The 16,851-nt window shown below is 33.5% G+C and overlaps 1 protein-coding gene across 3 annotated transcripts in view; it reads left to right on the top strand.

The window, feature by feature from the left end:
- Nucleotides 1-16,851, top strand: part of LOC131848778 (potassium voltage-gated channel protein Shaw) — a 39,981-nt gene that overhangs the window by 10,457 nt on the left and 12,673 nt on the right. For all 3 annotated transcript variants that reach the window (XM_059198714.1, XM_059198711.1, XM_059198713.1), the window contains exon 3: nt 6,780-6,897. In XM_059198714.1, coding sequence (XP_059054697.1) covers nt 6,780-6,897 — 118 coding nt within the window. The remainder of the gene's footprint in view (nt 1-6,779; nt 6,898-16,851) is intronic.

The raw sequence follows: 16,851 nt of genomic DNA, 5'->3' as shown, positions 1-16,851 counted from the left end.
TAAAACGTCTACTTAATAATACTTGAATGTCACTATTATTGAAGCTGAGACGTGGTCGAGTGGAATGAGTAGTCATGCTCACTAAAATGTCCAGACATGTGGCGGCTTGGCCGGGTCATTGGGCTCCCTAAAATATGGTCGAGTGCAGTGATGGCTGGCTCATACGTCATACTCGTGAACAAGTGCTGCTTGTAGGGACTGGTCTGCTCTTATCACTACGACTGATTTAATCTTATTGTATATTTATATTTGACTCAAAAAATTAGTGCTGGTTGGTAGTTTGTATTCACACGTTTCGACTTGTAAATGTAAACTTACAAGGATTATTTAAAAGAGCAACACGCAAGTTTCATGCTCGTTCTTCTTGTGATGAGACAGCTTTCCGAACGAGTGGTAGATAAAAAACAAATTGTTATGACTATTCAAAAGTGCTTAGATTAAGTTTATTTGAATAAATGATTTTGTATTCTATTCTATTCTGTTCTATCAGTTAATTATGAAATAATATGTAACGCTACTATACAAAAATATGTGGGACACTTCATTAAAACTTTCTCGTACTAAAATGTGGAGTCGCTAAATATGCGAGAGTAATTTACAAATTCTCCGATGAGTCAAGAATCCCATGATCGCATTCTGAATACCAATTAATGTAGGCATTAATCTGTTAACATATCCATGATTAATTTCAATACAACCTTCTGCAGGGTTAGGTCATTATTAGAAATTCAATTTGCTGGATTTAAATGTAGGCAGTAATCAGTGTTTGTAAAGGTTGATGTTACTAACGTTATATTAGGGTAATGAGAAAAGTTTGGCGTGATTAATAGTTCAAATACACAATACCTGCGTATAATATACTAGCTATAACTTAATAATGTAGAAATTATAGTTGTTACTGTAATATTAGTAGTTAATAATGTAGGAATTATACACTAGCGAGCAAAAGTATAGAATCCCTTACTTGGAATTGATTCCGCGCGATCCTGAGTACTTAATAACTAGTTAACGGTAATAAAAATGGTACAATTTGAAAGCTTAAACTGTTAATTTTAAATTGATACTAAACAATTGAAACATCTTTTTCCTTACTCCTTCACTCAATCCGGGATAGTTCCTTAAATACTGGTGCGATAGAAATGAATATGATATCACGGCACAAACATTTGTATTCAGGACTATGATTGTTTGTATCGGTCTGGGTGTTTTCTATGTATAATATGTATGTATTTACGAAAAAAAATTATCTATGTATTTGTATCAGTTGTCTAGTATCCATAACACAAGCTTTAGCTAGCTTAACTTGGGTCTAGATGGCGCTGTGTGAATTGTCCTGAGATTATTATTATTATTAATTCACTTTGTGTTTTGTTACAAATAGATAAAAAATCATGTATTATATATATTTATTGTTAAAAAATTTAATGCACAAATACAAAAATAAAGGTGCAAATTGCGGACTTAACACCACAAGGCATTTTCTCCCAGTCGACCACAGGATAAACAGAGATATATATTATTTATTTATTTAAACTCTTTATTGCACCAGACAAAGAAAGCACACAAAATGTATTACAGAAACTGATACAAATTATAGCTATTTGTATCAGTTTATGTAATATATCATTTTGTGTGTTTTCTATGTCTATATATTGTCACTATTATAGTTAGTAAGTACTCAAGATCGCGCGGAATAAATGCCAAGTAAGTGATTCCATACTTTTGCTCGAGTGTAATTCTTACTGTAATATTAGTAGAAGTAGAAGAATTGCAGGCATGATGCTCAGCTACTTTTTACCACCGCATCACTCGACACCGACAGGGAATTCATCTCGATACGCTTAGTCGCGGACAGTGCGGTTTCAGAGATACGTCCTCCTGCGTACACTTAATTTGTTGAATGAACTACCTGTCCAGGTTTCTACGAGAGACTACATCATTCAAGAATGGTATATTAAGGTTTCTTAAGGGACGCACGGGCAACGCGCACGTGACACCTCTGGTGTTTCAGGCATCTATGGCATACGGTAGCCATATAGGCCGTATGCTGTTTTGCCGCCAATATAAAAAAAAACATAAAATAGATACACAAAATAAATAAAATAAAGGTAGTAGTGGATTAGATATTTCATAAGACAGACGGTAGATTTGACAAATTATAAGTCTGTAATATATATGAATGAAGATATTTTTATTTGATTAGTCCCAAGATAAGCAGTGCTTGTATTATGGTTACTGGACATCTGATTGATATACTAAGTTATTTTTAATACATACATAATAGACATAGAAAACATCCAGACTGATACAAACTATCATACTTATGAATATAAATTATTGTACCGTGCGAGGAATTGAACCCGCGACCATCAGAAGTAAGGCGGTATGCTTAACCACTAGATCGTCAAGGCCACTATTGTTTACCATGATCAACTAAGAATAAATTCGTCTCATTCAGCACCATCATCGGGTATTGTCACAGACATGGAAAAACCAAAAATATTATTATAAAAACTTATTTATAATTTGTTTAAAAGTGAATTATTACTTAATACCTCGTTAGCATAATCATTGTGTATTGTTAAGAACTTCTAAGAATAAAATCCCACACCTTTATTATCGCATCGTAACAAGGCGTTCTGAATAGAATATAACGCACACAGAGCTACATAACACCCTAACAGAGCCCATTGCAATAATGATCAAATTTGTTCGATATAAGAGGCGTGGATTCTCGAAAAAGAGTACAATAAAAAGAGTTTGAATTATGTAATTTTCTACCGTCTAACAAAGTATTTACTGGTAACGCCTTAAAAATATCGGATAAAAAATTCACGAATAGAAGAGCCCTCCCCAAACGTAAGGGAGGTAATGAAAAAATACGAGCGGAGATTCTTTCAATTCACTGTGGATTTCTTTGTGACGTTATAAAAAGTACTATTTCAGGTTTGATCGGTGAAATTGAAATGTTTTTATTTTATTTCAAGATTTTGCTAATATGCAAAATCTTTAAATAATATAAATACCTACAATAGAATGAATAGAATGACTACCTCAGTGGTCTAGCGGTCTAGCACACCGCTTTACGACCGATGGTTGTGGGTTCGATTCCTCGCACGGCACAAACATTTGTATTCATGAGTATGATTGTTAGTATCGGTCTGGGTGTTTTCTATTTATAATATGTATGTGTTTCCAAAATATATATCTATGTATGTATGTACATATGTATCAGTTATCTAGTACCCATAACACAAGCTTTAGCCAGCTTAACTTGAGTCTAGATGGGGCTGCGTGAATTGTTCTGAGATTATTACTATTAATTCACTTTGTATTTTGTTACAAATAGATAAAAAAGCAAGTGTTATATATATTTATTTATTTATTAAAAGTTTAATGCACAAATACAAAAATAAAGATGCAAATTGCGGTCTTAACACCATAAGGCATTTTCTTCCAGTCGACCGTAAGGTAAACCTAGATATATATATATATATATATATATATGATTTTTAGCAAATAATATGAATAGCAAATAAGCTACGTCCCGCCTGATGGTAAGCTGTTACCGTCATCTACATACTTGAACATACAGCATCACGGATATGAAATCATTGTGTAACTCCCATGACACCACTCAATCATTGCCGTTACAGAGAACTATAATTTGACTGCCTAATCTTACCCTACGAGTCTTACATCTCTCTCTTTGTAAGCTGAGAGACTCGAGGAGTTGTGACTCGTGAACAGCTGTGAGGAGTTGTGACTCGTGAACAGGTGCTGCTTGTGGGGACTGATCTGTTCAGGTTACGAACGAAAAGCAATAGCATATACTGATGGTATTATTGTAAACATGTACAACATTTATTTGAAATGAATACGAGATCAGTTTCTTGTCAGTTCTGATATTGAAATCATTCCGAACTGACGGTAGATTTGACATATCATAAGAATCGAAATTATTATATTCAAATTCAAGCTAGCTATTCAAAGAGGGAACGCTGCCAGTATCTTCGGAACGTTACCTAAAGGGACCCCTTATAATAATATATTTTAGTCATTACATTATATTTTTTAAGCTTTTTAGTTTAAGTTATTAGTTGTACAATTAGGTTATGTAAATAAATTGATAATTACATTTAAAAAAAAATTCAAAGTACCTTTAGTCATATCACGAATAAAGATATTTTAAATTTGAATTTGATTAATTTCTAGCTATATGTATTATTATGGATACAGATATATATACAAGATCATAATCATAATCATAATCTTTATTGTCTAAAAATTTTTTTTTTTTTTACAAATACAAATCCCTAGAAGTCCCTGAATTCTGAGGTAGGTATAGAAAATACCTGTGTTTCAGAAGTCAGTGTCCTCTTCCATATTTAGGTGTACTTTAAGTGAGTTTGTTATGATATATTACAATTTACGTAGGTTAGTGTAATCATAGGAGTGTGTGTGTGTGTGTGTGTGTGTGTGTGTGTGTGTGTGTGTGTATGTGTATGTGTGAGTTTGAGTGTATGTGTGTATGTGTGTATGTCTTGAGAAATTGGTGATAATCTAGAAACGCCTATAGAAGTGCTATTACCGTATCAATAATTCTGTCTGTTCATAATCTAGTGTTAATAACCATTTCTTAAGGTTCTTTTTGGCTATATGGTGTGTTTGACAATGAAAATTTATTTTTTATATATACAAGATCACTCTTTTACACCACGATTTCATTAAGACGTTTACTTAAAAGGAAGCCAAATTGATTCTATTGATAGCGAATATTTCGGTAAACTTTGGCAAACTTTGATTTATTTAGGTCAAATCCTTTAGATAACGCTGCCAAGATTGATTAACATTTGGTCGTAATCTCGGCTAATATTGATTTACTGAGTGGCTTAGACATTTTGAGTTGTGTTCACACATGACTTCAATATTGACAAGGAAAACCTCATGCGTATAACTTATGTTAGATATATCAACTCTATGTACTAGTAAAAGTATGTATTATAATAAAATAACAACTATATAACATTAATTTAACTATATCTCTAACACAATTTACTTTAGCAATTAAAATACAACCAGCACATCCTGTGCACAAAGACCGAATGCCGCGGCTTACAAAAACCCTCCCTTTTATACAGAGAAGATATGAGTGGGGGTTATATGCAACTAGTTTAACGATACCGAGTAATAATGAAACTACCTTCTTTTAATATAAAATATCAGATTTTTCGAAAATAATATAAATATATAATATAAACACTTATCAATCACTGACTATTCAAATAAACTTAATATAAGTAGTATTGAGTAAATAAAAAAAATATGACTATTCAAAAGTGCTTATACTTTTTTATCCTATCACTAATTTGGAACGCAGACTCATAGAAGAAGAATGAGCAAGGAATTTTCCTTTCAAATAGTTAAACGGTTTCTCAAATTGTAGTGGTTTCGGTTACAGTCCACGTATAAGACTTACTATGTACTAATTTCATTAGTAATTTAATGTATGTTCAAATTAGTGTAATTTAAAGAGTTATTAATTAATCAATAATTAATTCAAAAATAAAAATTATTATGGAAAAAAATAAACTTAAATTTAAACACTTTTTAATAGTCATACTTATTTTTTTAATCTACTACTCGTTCAGAATGCTATCTCACCATAAAAAGAACGAGCAAGAAACTTGCGCGTCATAAAATACTATAAAAATAAAAAAAATACTAAACTGACTAGTCACAAAAGTAAGATAAATATTTTTCTAATATCACCATTATCAGTATTATAATTCTAAAATTGAATATAAACTTCCCTTTGTAGTGCCTATAATTTTCGTTCGAACTCGTTCCTATACAGCAAACTATTTAATTCTATCTAACGATAACAAAAATCAACAGTAGTAGCAATTAAAAAAATTAATGACTACTTACAAAATATTGAGAATTAATTATACATAAAAATTATCTTAGATAGATAGGTGAATGATTTATATGTATCTTCAGCACACACATAATTGAAAAACAAAATTAAAACAAAATAAAACAAAGTTGCAACCATACACGCGTTTCAGCAGCACAAAACAATCAGTGTCTCGACTTATTGTTTCTTTCTTTTAAATAAAAACACATCAAAATTCACGTAGTTTTTTGATATCAAAACATACATAGGTGTATTGTATAGAAGATATATTACCCGGAAATTGAAGCCGTTTAAAATTAAAAATAATTTTCAAAATTTAAAAATAGAACCTATGCAAGAGTGGAGCCACCTGGCACAGACATTTTTATGCTTAAAAGGAGGTTTCAACAACTCTATAGAATTTTGAGGGGGTTCGTTTCTACTCGGTAAAGCGGTGTCTGGGGCAGAGACGCGTAATTTTCTGCCCCGCTTGCCTTCTACAATACAGTTATGTGTTGAATTGTCATGATGCATTTAGAAGCATGTCCTTTGTAAAAATTGTGTCACCTAAATAAACAATATTGTATTAAGAATTTTGAACTAAATGAAGATGAATGTGGATGGATGTAAAGGGAGGGGACGCTCTAAGAAAAGATGGATGGATGTATGTGATGATGTGTGAAAGATGATATCAATATAAGAAGAATATGCTCAGATATGATGACCGATAGAGAGCAGTGGAAGAGAATGACATACTGCGACGACCCCAAATAATGGGATAAAGGCAAGGCAGTAATGAATGAATTTTGAACTGTATTCCTTCAATTATTTTTTGACAAAAAGATTTTTCTTATTCTTGTCAAATTATTTTTGTTCATAGAACGGGCAAGCTCCATTACCCGACAGACGTCTGCGGACCTCTGTTTGAGGAGGAGCTGGAGTTCTGGGGTCTCGACGCCAACCAGGTGGAGCCGTGCTGCTGGATGACCTACACGCAGGTATGTTAGCTGTCATTTATTTGTTACTAGAAGCGCCGTTAAACCTATATAATTTTATTATAACCTATGTGTTATTCTGATGTATAAGCTATATTACTGTAGAGTTTAAACAAAATCCGTTCAGTAGTTTTTGCGTGAAAAAGTAACAGACATCCATGTACCCATCTAATCATCCATACTTACAAACTTTCCTTCCTGTAGCTCTATCTATCTATAGCTCTATATATATAGAGGGAATAGTGGCCTGGCAACCATTGCTGTTATATCCAGATGAATTTGATCATCATTGGTTAACTGATTTCACTTCATCCTCGTCCAATAGGGCCCCGCTAGCTGAAATATATATAGGTGAACGGATTTTTAAAATCGGTCAAGTATTTTCTAAGTTTACTTATTACATATATATATGTTTACATATAGATATTATAATAGATAGAGTGATTCAAGAGAATAGTATATGAATTATACATACTACATAGATATATACGCATGCGACGCCGGGGCTGGAAGCTAGTATAAACAATCAATCTATATATTTATATATATATAACTCCAAGGTGACTGACATAGTGATCTATCAACGCACAGCCTAAACCACTGGACGGATCGGGTTAAAATTTGGCATGCAGGTAGATGTTATAACGTAAACACCCGCTAAGAAAGGATTTTGATTAATTCTACCCCTAAGGGGAAAAAATAGGGGATGAAAGTTTGTCAATTTTAAACCGATCGGGCTGAGACTTTGCATGCATAAAGCTACGACGTAGGGATCCCCTAAGAAAGGATTTTGATAAATTCCACCCCTAAGGGGATAAATTAACGCGAGCGAAGCCGCGGGCAAAATCTAGTAATAGATAAATCTATAGCACAACAACGAAATACAATTGTATTAATACTTGTTAATTGTAATTAAAAGTTTCTAAATCGAATCCATTGTTATATGTTTCTTATTCACTTCTGTAATTAAATTTTCAGCTCTTTAATTAACTTGACAAACAATCATTTTCAGCTTCTCTTTTATATGAAACAAAATGATAAATCAATATACTATTGGGAACTGTATATTTTTTATTGAAATATTAATTTTGTTAATAAGACTTTTATTGGGCACTTCAATTTTTCATTTTTGTTAATCTTGATGTATATATATTGTTTTCTATATAATAATATATATATATAACCATCCCCATAATCAATAAAAAAGGATAAGAGAAGTTATTGACAAGTGAGGAATAGAGGTGTGTAAATAAAAAAATAATCTTAATAATTGAGATATAATCATTTTAAAAAGCCAGAATATAAATTTAGGCGCTCCAGATACTTAAATGATTTTAAATATAAAAGTTAACTTTCAGTATAAAAAATATATACGAACATAGTTTACTATCAAGAATTTAATATTTGTACGGACTGTATTGACTAAAGTGAAACTATATAGTGCTAAATGACAAATTATGAAGTGACACAAATCGAGTACATTGCAAGTCGTTTTTCAATATACCCTCAATAGAGTGACGTTAACGATACTTATAACAATTACTGCCTGATTCTGCTGGATATTTTAACTAAATATTTATTGACAAAAGAAAAATAAATATGTCAAAGAAAAATAATAATATTACATGCGCCGGGTGTTTGGGAAATATTGAGAGCAGACGCTATTTGATTTGCAGCTCATGTAAATTACATTACGACCTAGATTGTAACAACATACTAAAGCGTGTGGACATGATGGGATAACTATCGAAATGCTGAAAATGACAGTGAAAGCTACGCTGCCAATTATTACAAACTTAATTAACGATTCAATCACATCCAATTACTTTCCACAACAATGGTCACTTGCTAAAGTAAAACCTATTCTAAAAAGATCAATCGGTAATGATTTAAAGGATTTGCGACCGATCAGTCTTCTTCCAATTCTGTCCAAAATTATAGAAAAGATTGTCTATGAACAGCTCTCGAGTTATTTAGAAGATAAACAATTGCTGCCGAAACTACAGTCAGGATTCCGGAGCGACCATGGGACGGCATCTGCTCTCTCTAAGGTCACTGATGACATACTAACAGCATCTGATGAGGGCAAAGCAAGTATACTGGTACTGTTAGACTTCTCACGCGCCTTTGACTGTATAAATCATCGGCTCCTTTTGGAAAAAATGGCTTATTATGGAGTGTCACCGGCAGCATGTAATTGGTTTGGGTCATTTCTGGGAGGTAGACGCCAGTACGTAGAATTACAGACAAGTGATGGCATAATAAAGAAATCTCAAATAAAGTCAGTCAACAAAGGTACGCCACAGGGCTCCATATTGAGTCCTCTCTTATTTATAGTGTACACGTCTGATCTCCCTGCTATTATCGGTCACTGTCGGTTGCATCTCTATGCCGATGATACTCAACTTTACTATTCCTTTTTGCCAGAACATCTCAGGCAAGCAGAAATTGACATAAATGAAGATCTTGATTCTCTCTTTAAATGGTCTGAAAACAACCAGCTTGTCCTAAACCCCTTGAAATCGAAATTTTTAATTCTAGGTACTAAAGTACAATGTAAAAAAACTAAACATCAAAATCCACAGATTTTTATTGGTAACCAATCAATAGAAAGAGTAGATACAGCAAAGAATCTCGGCTTGTTAATTGATTCACAATTACGTTTCATAGATCATATAAACTCTAAAATAAGAACGTCCTTTTACAAACTAAAAACACTTTACAGTATAAGAAAACACTTAAGTATTCCCATGCGAGAAACTCTAGTAGAAACCTTAATATTGTCTCTTTTTAACTATTGCGATACAGTATATGGTCCAAGATTGTTGGAGGAAACTCGCAAGTCTATTCAAAGAGTTCAAAATGCTTGCCTTCGCTTTTGTTACAACATACCTAAACGTGAACATGTTACACCTTATTACCACAAAAATGGAATTTTAAATATGACTTCCCGTAGAGAGTTGCACTTCTCCTGCTTAATTCAAAAAATTGTCCATCGCGGTCGTCCGCAGTATCTATATGAGAAATTGGAGTGGGCAAAGACTAGACATAACAGGGGACTTCGTGAATGCAGACGTGATATGTTAAGCATACCTACACACAAATCCGTTAATTATAGAGGAGGTTTCAAATTCACTGCCGCTAAAATCTGGAACGATCTGCCTCCGCCATTACGCCAAATGATAATACCGCTAAAATTTAAAATCTCTTTAAGGAAAATTATATTAGATAGACAGAGACAGCCCTTGGATAGCGGCGACAAATCTCGACATAAAATGTGATTTTTTTTTTTTTTATTGTGTAGATGCACATGCATTGCATGCATGTCACGTGTCCAATAATATCCGTCTGGATATTATTATTATTTATGTAGTAATTTGTTAAATTTTTATTTCATTATGTTGTGGTATTGTTATCTAGCACGTGTGATTAAGTACGCCTGCGTAGGTACAAACTGAAAACCAGCGCTGGACGCCCATCAGTCCGGCAATAGCTGAGTTTGTACCTATTGCCAATCATGTTAAATATGTATAAATGTGTAACTGTGTAACTGTGCTGATGTTGGCAATAAATGGATTTATTTATTTATTTATTTATTTATTTATATAATTATGTAGCATCGTGTTTCGTAATCTGCGCTGTAATCATAAAACTACATGTTCAATATGACGCACACACGTGCCCTTATTACATGGTACGTTACCATATATTTGTCAAAATAATTAACATGTTAATGAATTTATTTAGCAATTTATACTCTCTATATATTTATTTTAAACAGGTGGAATACATTTTGTTATGAGTTTATTATGTCGCTTTCTTATTTCGTAATCCGCGCTGTAATCATAAAACTACATGTTCAATATGACGCGCACATGTGCCCTTATTACATGGTACGTTCCTCCGTAGCATTCAGCATGGAGACTTTTTACGTTTTTCCCAGGAAACTTTTCTCGTTTGTCCGGGATTTCGGAATATGTTCGGTTTTTATGAAAGTAGCATCACATGTTGCTCGGTGATATTAAATTTCGTCGAAGCATTTCGCTACGCTTTCAAGATCTGTCTCGGTGGCGATATCTCGTTTGCATAATTAGTTTGCGAGTACATTCGCAGATGATCCAGTTATCATAAATTCGATTGAATATCCCTCTAGTATGTTTCTAATAGTGTTGTATCTTTAAGACCTACAATAAGATTCACTGTCAGTTTTATATTATGTATTAAAATCTTTAAATCCACTATCATAACTATTGATCATATCACCTCTAGTCTCTTGTATTTTATATAATCTTTTTTTGCCGTACCCCTCCGATCGATCCCCCGTCCAATTCAAACGGAGATCGATATTACGACGGCCTAAGCCGAGGTTCGAACCCCTAGTGGTGCCCTCAGACTAAAATTGTATCCGTCAGGCAGGAGTTGGCCTTCAGCCGCTCCATAAGTCCTTCCGCGGGTTTGGAGTGCCATCTGCACTCGCCCCCTAACGTCCGGTGAAGATGTAAAGGCCAGCTACGGCCAACAGCATTAATGTAGTCCGAAAAAAAAAATGGAGGAATATTGCAATGTTTAATTTGTTGCATTATTGAAATAAAAAATGTTTAGAATGTATTGTACACAGAATTTAAGACGCCACGGAATGTTCCAGAATAATTGCGATAAATTGTAGGTATATAAAGTGAAACAAAACAACATCGATGTTCCACACGTGACGTTCCAAATTTGAATTTTATTATTTTATTTTTAAATATATTAAATGGCTATTTGTGATCGCAAACAATCTTTAATTTATACATATTGTTGTATTGGATAAGAAATATTATTAAATTGATCGTGTCGATGGACACAGTTTTAATTAGTTCATCATTGCCTTTTTCTTTCAACTATGTGTTTACGTATTCATGTTTGTTTTTGACTATAACTCTGTTATTTTTTATGTCATATAATAAATAAATAAATAACCCTGGACAATTAGCACAGCGCGTACAGAAAAGACACCTGATATAAATACTTAGATTTTTTTTGTAAATACATACATAATATACATAGTGTACACACAGACCGATACAATAAATCATACTCATGAATATATATGTTTGCACCGTGCGAGGAATCGAACCTGCGACTATCGTAAGTAAAGCGGTATGCTAAATCGCTAGACCACCGAGGCCGTCAAATATGAATCATATGAAAGGCAAACAGGCGTTCATATTATTTCGGAAAGAAATTCAGCATTATTGAGCAGAAATCGCAAATTGGGGCACAAAGTAAAACCACTATCCAAAGTACGAGCTGTCAAACTCCTAAAAGTAAATGAAGGAAACTCGCAAGCAACTAAGTTTATAAAACAATTCAATAAAACTCGGCATGATTAAATTTCAAAAACAGCCAAACAAGTTTGTATGTAATTACTCAAAGACATTTTATATTTAATCCATACCTGAGCATCGGAGTTTTACTAAAGTTTTGGTTTTAAGTTCCATCCATTTTGGCTTGACTAAGATTTATTTACTCTTTAATGATTTTACCGGAACTCATATTGTAAAGCCAGTATTATAGGTATACCGAAAAATTGAAAGCGTTGAAGTTCAACTGTGTAGTTTTTTAATAATAATAAAACATAAAATAAAGAATTGCCAAAGACATGATTTTATTCCACCACGCACACAAATGAAACGCGCGAGAAGCTCCCGAAATTAGTTGAATTTGCAACAATAGTATTCATTAGAGTTTATCAGATCGCGCTTCAGATTTGCTAATTGGTTGGATCGTACCTCAGAATAGATCTCAAACCTATCTAACCAATCAGCTACCAAAATTAGGTAGTACATATATATTAACTTTTAGGTTAGCGACTACCGGAATATTGACTTTATAATTACACAATTTAAAAAGAAATTAGATAAGAATAATCTTGTAATCCATGTTTCTCCATCCAACCATCTTTCTCCAACTTGTAATTGAATAAATGTGAAAGTATGTTTGTCTGTCTATCCATCTGAACCCTGTCATGCCTTAACAGCAGGACAGATTCAAATGAAATTTGTCATTTACATTTTATCACGTGGATGAACTGGTTATCTTTAATAGCTAGATATTATATACAACTGATTTAATTTAAAGTCAAATTTGTAATATAAAAAAAACTTTCCTTTTTTCCGATCTGTACTCTGTGAATTATGATGTGTCTATAAATTTGTTTACTTCTATGTTCAAATATATATTGTAAAGTGAACATTTATGTATTTCATTTATATTAAAAATACTATACAAATTCATAAGAGTATGTGGGAATAGTGTTTTAGTTATAGTATACTATTGACCACTTATGAACTTTAATATATCATTGCCATTTTCAGACTATATATCATGGCTATTTTCAGATCCTCTCTTAGAAGCAACAGTTAAAAAAACTGCCAAGAAACTATCCATTCAATTCACAATTGTTACAAGGTCATCGCCTAGTTTAGTCGCAACGCAATAAATCTAACTGACTGTAAAAGTTTTCGGCTCCCGTGAAACTCCACTCGAGAAGTAAAGGTTCTATTATCGGTGATCTCGATTTCATGAGGTGGCATTATCCGAAAACTTTAAATCAATATTGAATATTCTGTTCCGTTTGTAACCCCGATTTGTTCTCTAGATATTTATACACACGTTTCATTTCATACTTTTATTTAGACTAGTGACCGAAACTTGATAACATTTAATCTATATATCAATCTAAATATATATAGTTCAAAGGTGACTGACATAGTGATCTACCAACGCACAGCCCAAACCACTGGACGGATTGGGTTGAAATTTGGCATGGAAGTAGATGTTATGACGTAGGCATTCGCTAAGAAAGGATTTTGATTAATTCTACCCCCAAGGGGACAAAATAGGGGAAGAAAGTTTGTATGAAACTTTGTCAATATTAAACAGATCGGGCTGAGACTTTGCATGCATAAGGCTACTATGACGTAGGCATCCCCTAAGAATGGATTTTGATAAGTTCCACTCCTAAGGGTATAATATACGCGAGCGAAGCAGCGGGCAAAAGCTAGTTTGAAGTATAAGTGTGTTATAGTCAAAGACTATGTATATGGGTGCCAAATATATAGTAGTGTGTCTAATGTTTCTTTATGTATAAATAAAAAGACACACATAGAGAAGCAGTGTAGTACTCTATATAAACTATAAGTGTGCGAAATTTCATACACGTCCATTCGCGCAATTTTCGTAAAAAGTTTTACAAAGTTTTTGTTTCACGTACATAGATGTGTGTTGGTGTTCTTGGAGATTGTGTCCAAATTCAATATACCTCCTCCTACCTCATATAGTTGTATGACATATTTAACCAATATACAAAAACACTATCCTAGTTTGATAATAAACATAAAACTAACCGAAACAACTCACAGCATATTTTTGTCAGAAACTTTGGCAGTAAGGTGGAAAACTTCTACTCTATTAGGCCATTCCGCAGCCTCTATAGTTAAGTACATAAAACCAATACAAGCAATATTGCGTTTATGTGCTTACTTACTATAAACTTGGTTTTTATTGTCTGACATTTTATCTGGCAGTAATGATTTCTTAGACCCTTATAGATCTTCCAGAAACATTTTATCGATTCGCTTCTATATTGGATTACGTGCTTTATTTCTGTAGACTTTTGGTTTATCTACTACGTTCTATGTATTCATTATTGCCTTGTCTTTATCCCCATATTTGGGATCGGCGCAGTATGTCATTCTCTTCCACTGCTCTCTATCGGTCGTCATATCTGAACATACTCTTCTTTTATTCATATCATCTTTCACACAATCCATCCATCTTTTCTTAGGGCGTCCCCTCCTATTACATCCATCCACATTCATATTATACTACTACGTTCTATGTATTATTTTACAACACTGTTATGCGTTTGTATATGTTTATGAATAGGGGTGAATGAAACATATAGATGAAAAAAACATATTGTACCGACTTCAAATAAATGGGATAAGGAAGAAGTAGATAATGATAGAGGAGTCGCTTAATATTTTTTTTTATTATTACAAACTATACTCATACAAATGCGGTATAGATATCTTCCACCTTTTATAACTTTCAGTGGTCTAGCGGTATAGCATACTGTACTTCCGATGATCGCGGGTTCCTTGAGGATTTTTGTGTCGTTTTGGGTGTTTTCTATATATTATGCAAGTATTTACAAAAAAATGCATCTACGTATATCAGTTGTAGTGCACTAGCTCCGCAAAGCTTGGGCCTAGATGGCGCTGTTTTTTTTCTTTTTTCGGACTACTACAATGCTGTTGGCCGCAGCTGGCCTTTACAACTTCACCGCACGATACAGATGGAACTCCAAACCTGCGGAAGAAGTTATGGAATGGCTGAAGCCCAACTGCGCGTGACGGATAGGACTTTAGGACGCTGTGTGAATTGAAATAAATTCTAAACCTTAAAACCGATTTACCTACACTCGAGTGTAGGTTAATTGTTTTACCTAGATACACAATACTCTTACCTCGACGAGCTCTTTCATTCATTTCGCTCGTTCACTTTTTTTCATTTCTATTTTTAATTCAGCATTTCATTTATATTCTAGAGTTCCTAGTGTTTCTTTTCTGCTTTTACAGCGCCCGTTTCATATTCCGTTGGGTTACAATTATAAATTGCGTTGGATTAAATCTTAACTAGAAATGTATAACTGATATTTCTATGGATGTGTATTGAAATCTCTGAACTCTTCTCATTTTTTTTAATTTTTAACACACTTTATTGCTCCATATACCGAAAATACTTTTTTTTAATGAATCTGGAATTGTTTACGGCTATATGTGTAAATGGTCGAACCGATTCCGTTAATTCTTTTCTTGTTGTGTTTGTTATTAGTCAAGAGGTTGTTATAAAAGAAGAAAGTAAGACAGATGCGCGGATTTTTATATTTATGAATTACTAGCTACTTGCCCCGGCTTCGCACAGGTGTATATGTATTATATATATAAACCTTCCTCCTGAATCACTCTATCTATTAAAAAACCACATCAAAATCCGTTGCGTACTTTTAAAGATTTAAGCATACATAGGGGACGGACAGACAACGATAGCGACTTTGTTTTATACTATGTAATGATACTAATGCCATTTCAACATTCATATAATACGACAAAGTTAAGATAGGACAACGTCTGTCGGGTCAGCTAGTATCTAATAAAAATGATAAGTTCCCAATATAGAATACGTTGATTGCAAGCAGCGCTGGACCGATCGCCGTGGAGATTTTTGAGGGAGCGCTTTGTTCAGCAGTTGACGTCTTCCGGGCTGAAATGATGATGATGATGATGACAGAATATGTATTTTAACAATATATCTGACCTATTAAGTTATACCTTATCAAACTGTTTTCTCCTACAATACAACTATTCCTCCAATGAAGCTAGCAGTGCGCAGAGCTATATCAAATTGCGCTAAAATATAAAATCCAAGATTGAAATAATTCGCCTGAGAATTAAAATTATCGTCAATGTTTAACGAATTTGCTACCTTTGCTAAGACTTTAAAGCAAAAGTTTTTAATCAATGCATTGTATCAGTTACAGAATACGATAGAAGTGTATTCACAATATAACGATTGCATGAACTTAAATTCACGCAGCGAGTTGAGGAAAGAGCTATGTTGAAATTCCTCTATAGGATCAAATCAAAGCCGAAGTAATTTGAAGTACAAAGTTACAGAGAACATAGTTAAACGAATTTGCAAGCTGAAGTAGCCGTGGGCTGGTAATACTCTGCGTTCATTCGTTCATTCATAATTTAAGAATCATGTTCCCTTGTCGCTGGAGATCTTTTCACTTCCCACGGTTTTCCACTAATTTCTTTGGTATAAATTTCGCGTTTCTCATGATGATGATCGGTTCAGCCTTGCTTCTGCCCCTGATATAAAAACCCCTCGGATAAAAACACCAGACCA

Source organism: Achroia grisella, unplaced genomic scaffold (genome assembly GCF_030625045.1).
Source record: "Achroia grisella isolate CSIRO2021 unplaced genomic scaffold, CSIRO_AGI_Agris_v1 utg592, whole genome shotgun sequence".
NCBI classification, from domain to species: Eukaryota; Metazoa; Arthropoda; class Insecta; order Lepidoptera; family Pyralidae; genus Achroia; species Achroia grisella.
Note: the sequence above shows the minus strand (reverse complement) of the source record. Positions and strands in the feature narration are given on the sequence as shown.